The sequence below is a fragment of the Larimichthys crocea genome, chromosome XVI (assembly GCF_000972845.2).
Source record: "Larimichthys crocea isolate SSNF chromosome XVI, L_crocea_2.0, whole genome shotgun sequence".
Classification (NCBI taxonomy): Eukaryota; Metazoa; Chordata; class Actinopteri; family Sciaenidae; genus Larimichthys; species Larimichthys crocea.
The window spans coordinates 3,618,924-3,632,791 of record NC_040026.1 but is presented as its reverse complement, the minus strand read 5'-3'; the positions used below and the strand labels follow the sequence as shown (position 1 = coordinate 3,632,791).

The following is a 13,868-nucleotide window of genomic DNA, read 5'->3' as shown; positions in this document are numbered from 1 at the left end:
TACTTTGGTCTGCTGTATTACCACATCACCAGAAGGTGTCAGAGTTGCTAAGTGGCAGCATAGCTGCATAAAGACAGGGAGGAGAGGACACAGGAATGCTCCAGCTACAATGATACATGTTACAATGAATTGTGTTGGACGAGCACTAGAGGTCAGAGCACCAGTTACAATAACAGCGCTGAACATAGAAGATAAAAAAATAACTTAAAGAAAAAGAATACAATAAAACAATTTTTAAGTAAAACTGGAGTGATATCAATAAAATATAACAAAATATGTATATGTGTACTATCTAAGTATATACATCATAATTGCGCTATACACTGTAAAAATGACAAAAAAAAATGACTGTGTTCAAAGGTGACAAGTAAATACAGGGTATAGAAGAAGTGTTACTGAATGAATAAATATGAATGTACTATATAAATAAGATAGGCAACACATATAAATATATGGAAATTGAGGATTGTGTGTCTGTTATCATGTCTGCTCTGTTTATTTTTTCCACATTTGATGATTAGCATTAATGTACAACTGAGCCTGATGGGACTGATTGGCATATCAAAATTGGGGTCAGGGGTCACCTACAGGTTCATTACACGAGTAAGACACAGAGATTTTAGTATTTTTCATGTCAAAATGTGTCATAATATGTAGATCTCCTGTTACTCCTCTAGATTTCTACAGAATATTACTTAGTGTTGATGATTAAACAGTGATTACCATTAAAAGTATGAAGAGAATGCCATAGAATTTTTCTTAGTAAGGCTACAACAGTTTTTGTTTTGTTTGTTTTTTGGCTAAAAACGTCAAACTCATAGTGGCACTAGAGGAAGTGTCAGAGGGATTCATCTTCAGGGAACCATGAATATCTGTACCACATTTCAGGGCAATCCATCCATCAGATGTTGAGAACTTTCAGTAAATTTCTGCTACTACTTAGTGTAAAAACAGCAGCAGAAGTGGAGTGCTTTGATGCTGTTTACAAAGACACAATGAAGTATACGTATATGTATATAAGCACGGGAGAAATTGACACTAGTCTCTATGAATTATTATTATGTTATGATGCACCTCCAATATTGATATCACGTTTTGACACATGGCTGCGTTCACGCTACAGTAAGAAAGTCCGTCTAACATCCAGTCAACGTCAGCTAAACATTTATCTTCAGTAGGACCGCTCTGAAGCCTGTCAACGTGATTGTTTAGTTGTCTGTTTGTGTGTAACCGATCAGTTGTTTCACACTAAAGCCAATAAGTTATAATGGGCGATAGTGGTTGAATGAAAAATATCCCTTATCAAGGACATTGCAGATTTCTAGCACTATTATTAAAACAATCACGCACAAAATAGATGGCAACACAGAACAACTAACTCTCAAGAAGCATATACCAACAGAGAGTGATGACGAACATAAAGTACGTACTAAAGTAAATGATATTAGGAGCGATTTTGCACGTGAACGTGTTTCTAGAGGAGAGCTTCGTATTTACTATCTTTTTCGCGGAACATGAATGCACCATAACGTTAGCTTGCTAGCCGCTAGCCGTGGCAAACAATATAAAAATCTATTGAGTTTCGCTTCTTAATTTCGTGCCATATGGCACTTAATTGCAACAATGTAAATCTTCCGAACCACCCATACCGTGACCCCGGCCATTTTAATGCTCGTTATTTATCGACTAACACAATTAATTGAAAGCTATGTCATAATACATCTGGTATTATTTGCTAACGTTAGCCAGGATAGCTGCTAGCTAAAGTAAACGGCCCCACTATTGCCATGGTAATTTACTGAAGATGGCGAAAGAAGGCGAAGACGCACAGCCGACAACTGCAGCTAACTAAAGGGAATTGTCTGGCACAATAACAGGTCAGCCGTATCTAACCTGCTGTTATAGTGAGTTATTTATATCACAGAGTTTGGTTATTGCTGTTAAAGTGACGCTGGCACATAACTTAGGTTAACTTTAGTTGGCGTAACGTTACTTGTACGGGACTGTGGTTGCACGTGCCAGAGAAGTTACATTACAGTTACATTACCGTGTGACAGGTGTCTAGTTTTGACGCTGTGTCAGGCTTGTTGTGACGTCTTTCAGTCTTTCTCCCTTCCTTGCTGTTATATTTGTTCAAACCGCGCCTGTCCCTCCTATCATTTTTAAATAATATCAGCGTAATATGGACCGGTTGCACGGCAGACGTTTTGACAGCTCAGGTAGCAGCAGTGGCACATGAGGTGAGCTGCCGCTTGTTTGCAGTATCTGCCAGAGTACAGTGAGGGACGAGAGGCGGCAAACGAATTAGAGACACTGAATACTGTCCACGAAGAGACTGTAAATACTCCTCGTAACAGCTGCATGTCTTGTTTTGCACCACAAATGTACCGGTCGGTTTCGGACCCTATACCAGGTGGTCTGCTGATTAGGGTCCGAAGATTTTCAAAAGATTAGAGGGCATAACATTGATATAGTTCCTTTATTCAGCATTGAAACATAAAAAACAACAAAAAAAAAAAACTGTGATATAAATCAAATGCTGTTATTATTGCTTCCATTAATTGCATCAGACTTAAGATATACATAATTTAAGCAAAGGGAGGATGGTTTTATTCTGAAATGATAAAGGAAAACTGTAATTGGGCTGGATCTCAGTGCCTTTGCTGATATTTTTTGGGTGCAACGGCTTATTGCAGTGTACAATATATGGAAACAATGATAGTATTGTATTAAAACACACTATCCCAAAATAATAAAATCAGGTCAGCTAAATGTAAAATAGGCATATGTAAGTAGTAATAATTGTTAGGGATGATGACTAAAACTCAGTCTCTGATGTCTTATGACTAGTTTAAAAAACAATAAATGAACCTAAAGATTTTAATGCATACAATAGTATTGCAAATTAAACTTTTTTTCTTTTGGTTGACTATCTATGAAAATCTAACCATACATTTCTGTAACTGATTATCCTTGTCAGGGTTGTGGGGGTGCAGCATTGGGCAAGAAGGTGGGTACACCCACTGAAAGTATGAAGAATGGACAGTGCATGTGTGACATCACTCATAGGTTTCTGAAGTGCTGTTTTGAAGCTCAAAATATGCACCATTGGCTGCCAACATGTTGGCAGTCCTGCCCTCTTCCGCCTCCAGGATCATCTAAAACCACAAAGACATGGATCATCGGCGGACCTGAGTCTGGTCGAATGAAGCCCGGTTGTTTAAACTAGCCGTCTTTAACGGCACCCACCTGTCAAGCCAAGCAGCCACGCTGCTAATTCTGCATAACTTTAAGCCTTAATATAATTTGAACAGTTGTCATGAACATGGAAATAAGCTATACAGACCAAAACAGTACCAGGCTGTAAACATGTTTATTTCTGCTGTGAAGTTGGACATTTTAACACGGGGGCTTATGGACACTGACTCGTTCTGTAGCCAGTCTCAAGTGGACGTAAGAGGAGCTGCAGTTTTTGGCACATCCACATAGTTTCACTTTACAGCCATAGAGGTTGCCACTTGGGTACACCCTGTGCAAGTCACTATTAAAACAATGTATTCAAATTCAGTATATGATATTTGTATATATTCACAATATAACTTTATTATAGAGAAAGCCCTTATATAACTTAATGTTTACTGTTGCTTTGGCAACAACTAACAAATACAGTTTGTTAGACATATTTGAACAAAATCAACAACTACCAACAGTCGTAGTTCTTACAACCTTAACTAATATGTTGTAACAGGTTACACAGTCAAAATAAAGCCATGAGGTGGGATCAACATAACTGATGGTTGCGTCCAAGTATGCAGTTACCTAATGTTGTAGTTGTCTCGAACAATCTAACAAGTGTCATGTAGCACCATAAAGCACTATGACAAAAGTGAACAAATTAACTGTTAAAGGGGACATATTATTCAAAAATCACTTTTCCAGCTCTTTAACACTAATATTTTTGAATTTGGGGTGCGTACAAATCCCCACAGTGTTAAAAACAACAACCGCGTCCATTTTGCGTACCCACCTCTTGCTGCTTGTCTCTGGGTAAGCCAGTCAGATTCCGCTCCAGTTGTGACGTACAAAACTTGTAGACCAGACCCCCTTCCTGAGCTGTCCAGCTGAGGCCAACACCCAGTCTCCACCCACCACGCCCTACAGGTGAGCGCAAAACTCAGGTGAAGCTCTGACATTTTCTGCTTCATGGAGAAGAATGGCTAGGCAAGGCTCAGACCTAGGCATTGTTGTTACTCTGTTGCTGGCTGCAGTGAGCAACACAAGTAGCTATATTGTCCCCAGCCTGAGAGGACTGAAGAACGGAGGATTAAGTTTACTTTTACCGGAGACGTTCCCACAGTGTTGACAAGACCTGAACGTGTATGATGCAACGCATTTTGTGTTTCACAATGGACACATACAATGAACACAGAACAAAACAGAGGAGTAATATCAACTGTCCGTGGAAAACTACAGATGGTGGAAATGTAAGTGTGCTTTGTGTTTCTTTTGCCCAATTACCACAAGCAAACGCTAACAGCTAGCTAGGATTATGTACAGCACACACAGCTGCATGCAGACAGGCAGCACCACCGCCCCGTTATACAAGTCTTTTTTTAATCTCTGTAAACTGAGCAGGAACAAAAAGTGTTTATCTTACAGGCAGACGTTCAACTTAAACTACTGGCGTTACATTGGTGTGGATCAAGTAGCAAGCAAGTAATGCCTGTACCAAACGACTAGTTAGCGTTAGGTCATGCTAACTAGTGTCTTGTATCAGCTGTACCTGCCTGTGATGCACACTAACATAACGGCAGTAGTTTTTTAGTTGGATGTCTGTCTGTAAGACGAACACTTCCTGCTTTACAGGGATAAAGAAAGACGTGTATATGTCACCCTCTACTCTCATCGGTCTCACATGCAGCTGTGTATTGAACGTAGCCTTCATTAGCGATACGAAGATAACTATTCTTTCATTCACCTTTCTGTTAACAGCACCCCCTCACTTTTATTGTCTGTGCCCCCTCTCGGTTTGAGAGAAAGAGAGACCCTTCTCTATTTTACAGCATAGTCTGAAGCTAGGTCCAGTCTTAGGGAGCTGGGTACATAAAGTAAACAAAGCTACAATACAATAAGGACAGCATCAGTTTAGTCCATGAGCTCCACCTGGATATTGTCCGGTTTTAGTGCCATGTCAGGCTGCCTGTTCATGCAGGCTTCTGGACTGAAATAATTAACAAGTAGTAAATTCCAGAATTACTCTATTGGCCAGGTGTGTGTACACACAAGGAATTTGACTCTGTTTACATGTTGCTCTCAATGTATGTATATGTGTGGACAGTTTGTGTGTGGCAAATAAAGGTAACTCTGTTACTTGGTGAATAAGTACAATGTATGTTTATGCTTGTGCTCTCAATCAAATTTCTCATATTTTGGTGTTATTTTTTTTCTTCCCTAGACTCTATCTGGCAGCCCTCCACTTCAGTGAAAGTGCTGGGCATCTCTAAGCTACAACATCAGCTGGTGAGCCACTATTCAGATTGAACTTCCCAATAACAGCAACAGCGAAGACAGTGAAAGTAGAACCAATCGTTGTTAAGTTTTACAACCTTTTATTAAAACTGGCAATAAGTCAAAGAATGTGCAAACATTTATTATACAAGTGAAAAATAACATAAAACAGGGCTTAACTTATGTAAGTTGGATAATTTCACAAAGTATAACAATTTTCTCCCTCCTATATTGTTGTATAGATTATGTTGGACCATCTTTGAGAAGGTTTTCCTAGACTCTGGCCCATACGTGGACAAGGTGCTGAAGATCCTCATCCCTGAGGATCTGCAGTCCAGTTTGCAAGACCAGGGAAGCAAGAGATTGTAGCCGGCCTCGTGTTGAGGTTCAATCAAGAACCAGCCTGCCCCCGTGTAGCTTCCTTGTCTGTCACACCACACAGCTGAGCAGTACCACCCTGATTCTCCGGATGAGAAATCCCCAACACCAGCTTACAGAGCTCCTGTAGGCCTACTATCTGTAACAGCTAAAACAAAGTGTACATAATGGTTAGTCTAAACTACACAGTGACATGATTTAATAACATGTGTCCATCTTTTCTTTTGAAATTCTGTGAAACCTAAATGCTGACCAGGTAGTATATTGAATGAAGTTTGTTTTAAAAAGTTGTGTGATGTTTGAAGGAATCATGACAATAAAGGTCAACTCTAAATTAACTGTTTTTGTGTGCTTTCGGTGTTTGATATGTAACATGATAAGTGTAACAAGTAACAAGTACACAGGTTACAAAATGCAACAATTTATAAAAGTTGTTCATGTCAATAAGTACATATTATCTATGCCTCAATATCTGGTAAACATACACGTTATGAGGTTTCAGACAGACACTGCCTGCAAAGCTAGCTCCAGTCACCTCATTTGTATCCAACAGACTACTAATATGCATAAAATAACTTACTGCTCTATTCCCCTTAGACATAAAGGCACATAGTCTGCTCTGCCAAATGTCTGTAATAATGTAACGTGGCTAACAGAGATCAGACAAAAGAATGACTTACTAATAAGTAAAACATTAATTTCCCACCTGCTGTGCTTCATCCGTAAGGAATTCTGACCAAAGGATTTCACAGACATGTCATTAATGTGCCTGGGACCTGTGTGAACTTGTGGAAAGGGGTACAATTGTTCTCCTTTAAAGGTACACTAAATAAAACAAACAGTGATTTGATCTAGCTGTTCTCCGGGTAAAGCAGTTAATTGACTGTTAGGTGCCACTGCTTGCTGCCGCTGTCACTGTTTGAGCCAGGCCTTGCTGGGAAAACTATGAAACTCACAGCTAATGTGAGTTGTGTTCCACTTAGTGGAGGTCCAGCTGTTGTGTTCACTATCACTATTACTTGGACATTTAATGGAACTGAGCTGTCATTACTGTTATTACAAAATTCCTGTTGCGCAAGTAGTCCATTGGCATGGCAGTTTATACATAATGCTGTATAATAACCACTAAGTACAGTTTATATATACATCATCACCTGCATTCACAGTAGATGGGAAACCTCAGTGTGTGGTTGTCAGTGACTTAGGCTCAACAAGTTACCGAACCTAATGTTTGATGTCTCTTCTTGCTTGTCCTCATCACCATCATCATCATTTGCTTACAGCCCAAACTGAGGAGAGAGAATATAAAATATAATGCACTGACCACAGTCACAAACTAACCAATGTGGTGTGTTGTAACTGGCTTGTTGTTACCAGAAGTCTGCACACAGCTCTTGTCACCGCTCTCACTGACTTCTTGTACACCTTTCTTTGTTGTTCTTGGAGCAGAGTACTTTACCTTGTTGCATAAGAGCTGTTTGCAGAGACTGTGAGCCGGAGTTACACGCATTACGAGATTTCTAACATTTGATTTACTGTGATGGCAGCTAAGCAGTGCAGTTTGCAACACCACTGCCATCTGCTGTATTTGGATATTGCAAGTGGAAAGGTTGCACAGTGGTCCACCAATTTTACACATCAAACTATGGTCGGTTTTGAGGAGTACATAAAGTTATTAAGTCTTTTGTAAGTCCAGAGAGAGTCACACAAAATCTGATGAATGGAAATAAGTAAGTCAGTATCTGCTGAAGAAGTTTGAAAAAAATAAGCCGGAGCCCTTTTACGGTAACTGAAGTTAAAAGGGAGCGAGGTCACCTGACATCTGCATCCTACTCCTCCTATCTGCTAGAATTTAACAAGCATGACACACCCGAATGTTATCCAAATAAAAGACACGACAAGAAACAGACAACATGTAAGAGTTACACTGTAAGAAAATGATTAGAGCTCCAGGGGTAGAAATTAAATCAAATTAGGTGTGTTTGACCGTTGGGGTAAATAGCGTTGCCTCTGTGGTAGAGAAAGAAAGTGTACATTGTTAATGATATAGTGATATTTTATATTTGATGTAATTAGTGTTATGATAGCTTAATGATTAAATCATATGAATATATGAACCACTGCATTAGTCATTACAGTAAGCGCCTTAATCTGACTAAACTGGACTGGTTGCATTGTGGCAAGGAAGAAGAAAGCATGGAATGTCTGTCTGTCTTTTGATCCTCCTTCTGTTCACTGTGAGCTCCACATTACTATATCAGTGCAATGCTAATGTGATTCGTGGTAAATAGTTACTAGGACTACAGAGCAGGGATAGCAGCGTGTCTGCCGGCTGTTGTCTCTTCATTTCAGGTTGTATTATCACAATTATCAGTGTCTTTCATGTGATACTCCATACACTGACTGTGCCATACAAACTGTTTTACTGTCACTAGTAGACAGAAGGAAGTTGGACAGTATGGTATGCATTGAGGTAACTATACATTCCATTTCTCAGCTGCCGTCAGTCAATCTGGTTAGGTGGGAAGTAGATCTGCCAACACCTCACTTTGCACAAAGTCATCCAAGAGTTCACAGTGCCAAATTTGCATTTTTTATGTGCGTTTCGTTTCCTTAGAGACACATTTGTTTTCACAAGAGGCACGCTGACTGGTGCTTTTAGTCACATGACTACACAGCAGTCGAGGTGGATCAGCTGTAGCAAGCCAGGAATGTGAAACTCAAAGTCTCTGTTTCTCTACCCTCCCTTCCTCGGTCATGTCATCCCCTCATGCTTCTCCTGTTTTGTTTTCCCTTCTGTTTTGTTATTGCTGACCCCTGAGTCTTGATTATACAATCCTAGAGCAACTGCAACTGCAAGTGTGTGTAAAGATGTGTCCTTGTGTCCATGCCAATTGGCAAAAAATACGCATGTCAGTGTGAGGGCAGCAAAAAGGCCTATTGCTTCTAAATGGATTCACATAATGATGTGAATGATGAATGTATGGATTCATATGCGTACGTGATCACAACTATTGCAAATTCACACTTGTTGAGAAAAAAACTCTGAAATGTGAATATTTTCTAGTTTCTGCAGTCCTCTATGAGTAAATCAAATCCATTTTGAAAATAATCATTAGGTGCACCCCTACGCTAACATGTGTCTCAGCAGATATCGTTTCAGCGTTGGCAGACTTGAATTACTGCCTCGGTCAAATTGTTTTATTGTGGGTCATGAAAGACAGACATTGTGTTGATCTAGTGCAACCCCAGCTGTGTTTTCATTTCCAGGAACATGAGAGTGTGGCTGCTTTTGGTCACAGTTGGCCATAGACTTGAATTAGTTCACCGGTAACTTTCAGTTTCATTTCTCTGATAGTTTGCTCAGAAAGAAACACAGACGTAGAGAGGGGAGGAGGGAGGGCTGTTTATAAGCTGAAATAGGAGAGTTGCTGGTTTATTCTCAGAGAACGTCTGAGTGAGATGAACCACAGATCCTGTCATTTGAAAGAATAGGTAAGATGGATGCTATCTCTGCTAAGCAACTTTGTACTGTAGACTCTATGTGTGCTTCTATATATGTTGGAAGTGTCACAGGAGGGCTACTTGTTTTAATGTTTTGGTACAGTTATGATTATTTCTGTAATGTTCATGCCATGGTTTTAACAAAATAAAAAAAATACAGTATATTTATTTTATATTATATATTTATATTATTTTATATTATGAAGCTGCAGTCATAATCAGCCGTGCTGTCAACTTTTTATACCCATAAACAAACACTAATTGTTCACTGGGTGTGCCTCTGTAAGAAGGGACAATAATCCACATTATTTATTTTTATGCATGACATATCAATATACTGCTTTGGCATTTGGTTGCAAAGAGCGTCAGTTTGGTGTGGTGAAGATGAAGGAAGTGACACTGTGATTTTGCCTTTTGTCAGTAATGACTAGAAGAGCATTTACAGTACGAGTATTGGATTTGTCAAATCAAATGCTTAGACAGAGTGTTACATCTTGTTCTTGCAACATCAGTTTCAACATCTACTAGATGTCTTTATTGTCATCTTAAGTTGTTGTACAACTGTTTGTTCTTTTTAAGCATTGATGCATTAAGATATTTGATATTTTGGCATGTTTTATACAACACAGATGAGAGTGGAATGAACTGAAACAGTAAAAATGTGGAGTAGAAAACACTGTAAATCTTCAAGCTGAGGGCAACCACTTGAATTCTTAATGAGTGACTCCTGACGTTTTACAGCTGAAAAATAAACTTGTCAGTGCTCGCTGCAGTAATGGTGCCACTGTTTCTAAACTACCTGCCTCTTTTTCATTGTGTGCATCTGGCTTATCACTGAGAGCACAGACTACTAGTAAACTTTGCAGTCTTTGTCTGTTAACGGTGGTCTCTTTTTTCCCCCTTATAGCTCAACTCAAGATGGAGCAGGTTCTGGATGATATAGTGAACCTTGTGATGGAGCACCCAGCTGGGATCCCCCTTAATAAGCTGACCGTACTCTACAGCCAGACGTACCACAGGAACCTGACTTTATCCCCGGGCTTCAACTCCTTAGCTAGCCTGGTTGCCCATGTAAATGAAGATCTAATTGTGGAGGGGAAACTGGTGTTTCACAAAAAACACCATCGTGCCAAGCAGGCTGGAGCTGAAACATCAACAAAAGCTAAACAGGACTGCAAGAATTTGGATGTTTTGGAAAATATAGTGGACATGCTAAAGCAACACTCTGCTGGGATCCCCCTGAAAAAGCTGTCAATGTATTACAACCAGACATACCATAAGAACCTATCCAAGGGAGACCTTGGCTTCAACTCCATGGCTAGCCTGGTAGCTTCTATGGATAAGGATCTGGTTGTGCAGGGGGAAGTGGTGTTTCACAAGGACCATTACCTTGAAAGTCGAGCTGGAGCTAGACCTGGAGCTGAAGACAGAGCTGGAGCTAGAACCGGAGCTGAAGCCAAAGCTGAAGCCAAGGCTGGAGCAAAAACTGGAGCCAAAGCTGGAGCCAAAGCTGGAGCCAAAGCTGAAGCCAAAGCTGAAGCCAAGGCTGGAGCAAAAGCTGGAGCCAAAGCTGGAGCCAAAGCTGAAGCCAAAGCTGAAGCTAAAGCTGGAGCCAAAGCTGAAGCCAAAGCTGAAGCCAAAGCTGAAGCTAAAGCTGGAGCCAAATCTGGAGCTAGGGCATTAGCAAAAGCTACACATGACAGTAGGTCTGCAACACCACAGAGGACTGAATCACTTCTCACTACCCCTGTTGTTACAATGCCACAGGTGAATCTCAGCTCTCACTGTGTGCCTACCACTCAGACAGGGATGGACCTTTTAGGTCCTCCTTTGATTTCCTTCCACTCTCCTGTTCCTGTTAGCACAGTCTTTACTGTATCCATGCCAGCTGAGAAATTGACCCAACAGCAGCTGTACCAGAGGGTCATAGAGGTCAGTATTGAAGACAAAGATATATATATTTTGGTTTTATTTTGTTTAATTTAACTGAATTACTAGTTTTGTTTCAGGTGCATTCAGTGCATTTCTCATCCAAATTATGCTAATTACCTTGATACAGAACTCGACATTTACCCAGTTACAATGGCAGAGGGAAAGTAGACTTACAAGCAGACATTTCTTACAGGCGTAGGGGTTATGAGTCTACAATCCTATTCAGGCTGGTTGAAATTAACCCAACAACCAAAAAGGATTTTTAATTTACTGTTGCTCTCAATTTCACGACTAAAGCAACTGAATCTAATATTAGGGACTGTTGCTCTGTTTTTAGTTTAGATACAGTTTAGAGTTGAAGACTGGTTATAAACTGCGTTGTTAAATCTTATTTCTGTGTTGTCTGAGCTGTGATTTATACAAACCTCTTCATCTAATCTGATAAACCTAAACCCAGCTGCTGTGTTTTACAGAATTAACTAAATTACCTCTAGAGGCAGAACTTTCCTATCTGCCGCACTCAGGCACAAGCCCATTAGTCCCTATAAGTGTAAATCTTTAAAAACAGATCTCAAACATATGGTTTATTTTAAAAAAATTAAAATATATTCTAAAACAGCTAGGCACTGTAGTTTTTAGCAAACTCAAACCAGAACACATTGTGTATTTGTTGGGGACTATGTTCATATGCACATTTGATGGTCTAATAAGTATTTATGATTGCAGCACAGAGAATGAGGGACTAAGTCAGAATAACTCATGGAAAATCAAAATGACACATTTTAACTAAGTGGAATTGGGGATTAATAGGTGCCCAAGAGCATATTTTCTCTCTCCAGCGCTTTCTAGCAGGTTAACCTGAACAGCTTTTACTGTTTTACTGTTACTGTATGTAAAGCTGGTCTGTAAATGTTTATTGATGTTTTCCAGGTGATGAGGAAGTACCCGTTGGCTGGGCTTTCAATGGACCAGCTCCAGGCCTGCTATGTTCAGCATTATAGTGAACAGTTTCCTTTGGCCCAGTACATGTCTCTGTATGACACATGGGAAGCATCAAACCCTCCATCTAAACCAACAGCAGATCCTGTGACTATACTACAACTGGAGACAACTGCAGGTAGCCAAATATGACAGCGTTCAGCTTCACACATAAAGAAATAATATTGTTATTTATCCACACAAATCCAAACAAACAATTATGTGTTGCTATATCCCTCCACAGCAGCACAGGATCTGAGCAGAGAGCCTGACAAGGTGCAGCCACAACAGGCTGCTGAGTCCAATTTCCTCTCTGCTGCTAACTTCCCAGCACTGGGGGCAGATGTGAGTTTGACCAAAGAGCAGAAGAGCAAACCCAGAGTTGCAACCCAGAGAGAGAGCGGTGTCCCCGTGTTCAAAGAAGCATATCACGCCCAGCTGAGAGAGGTCCATGGAGCTAATCTGCGGGCAGTGGAGGCTATGGAGGAGGACGAGGAGGATCTGGCAGGGAGGAGGAAGAGGAAAAGTGTCCTGAATCAGGAGACGGTCAACAGTCTGATGGAAGATGTAATACGAGAAATTGCCACTGAGGGCGAGCTGGTCACCAAAGAGAAGGTAAGGAAGGAAGCAGACTTCAGAATCTTCTAGAAATGGTTTAACGTGTTTGGAAATACATTGGTTTGCTCTCTTCAAGGGCTCTTTTTATCTACTCAAAGGTCTAGGGAATCTTATTAGCATTGAAGCTGCTGAAGTTCCTGAAACAAAAAAAAGTCCTCCCAAAAGACTAGAGTACTCATTCAGCACTCCCAGTCAAGATTTAGTGTCACATTATATTTCCTCATCGCCCCTTCAGTGTCTTCTGCAAACTCTATCCAGGTGATATCCAGGGTGTGTCGGCTGATGCAGATCCCATCTTTGGATGCAGCAAGGATAAAACCCTGGTCCATTCCAGCTCTTAAAGACCTTCAATACATCATGAGAGAGGTCAACATGTTCATCGAGGTTGGCAAACAATTGCTAATCCTTGTTTTAATCTGGATGTTTGGCTGCTTTTATATTGTTTGTTTTCTCTTTCTGTCAGTGCACTGAATCCGTGACATCCATCTGTACCCTGTATGAGCTGGGCCAATCACTGGCCGCACTAAAGGACAAGAAACACTATGAGGAGCTGAACCTGGGGCCCCTCTGCAAACTCCCCCTTGTCCACCGCATGTTCAAGATCGACAGTAACACAAAGGATGATGACATCCACCAGATCGAGACAGTAGACATCTTAAAGGTGTGACACGTTGTTGAAACTACTAAACACTCACAACATACATGAACCGTGGCATACAGCTTTAAGAAAACATAGGAGTCCCACAGACTAAATGTTTGAGCCACATTAATCTGCTTTAAAAAGTCCTTTGTATCACCTGCATCAAATCAGTTAAAGCCAACAACCCAGAGAATAGCAAACAAATGCAGGAAAGAGCCGTGTGTCATATTTGGAGCTTTCCTTCTCTGCTATGAGATCAGATCTAAGTTTAAAAAAACAACAGAGCAGCATTTAAGAATTTCGTGTGATG

General features: G+C 40.4%; 1 protein-coding gene across 6 annotated transcripts in view; it reads left to right on the top strand.

Annotated features, from left to right (window-relative positions):
* Positions 1 to 1,520: 1,520 nt before the first annotated feature.
* Positions 1,521 to 13,868, top strand: part of wu:fj29h11 (uncharacterized) — a 68,001-nt gene continuing 55,653 nt past the window's right edge. Inside the window, exons 1-6 of one of the 6 annotated variants that reach the window (XM_027289307.1) lie at positions 1,521 to 1,877; positions 10,298 to 11,322; positions 12,253 to 12,439; positions 12,545 to 12,915; positions 13,177 to 13,302; positions 13,382 to 13,579. In XM_027289307.1, the coding sequence (XP_027145108.1) occupies positions 10,309 to 11,322; positions 12,253 to 12,439; positions 12,545 to 12,915; positions 13,177 to 13,302; positions 13,382 to 13,579 (1,896 nt within the window). In that variant the 5' untranslated portion in view covers positions 1,521 to 1,877; positions 10,298 to 10,308. Of the gene's footprint in view, positions 1,905 to 9,247; positions 9,382 to 10,297; positions 11,323 to 12,252; positions 12,440 to 12,544; positions 12,916 to 13,176; positions 13,303 to 13,381; positions 13,580 to 13,868 lie in introns of those variants that run through there. The other 5 variants (XM_027289305.1, XM_019271046.2, XM_027289303.1 and 2 more) reach the window with 5 other exon arrangements.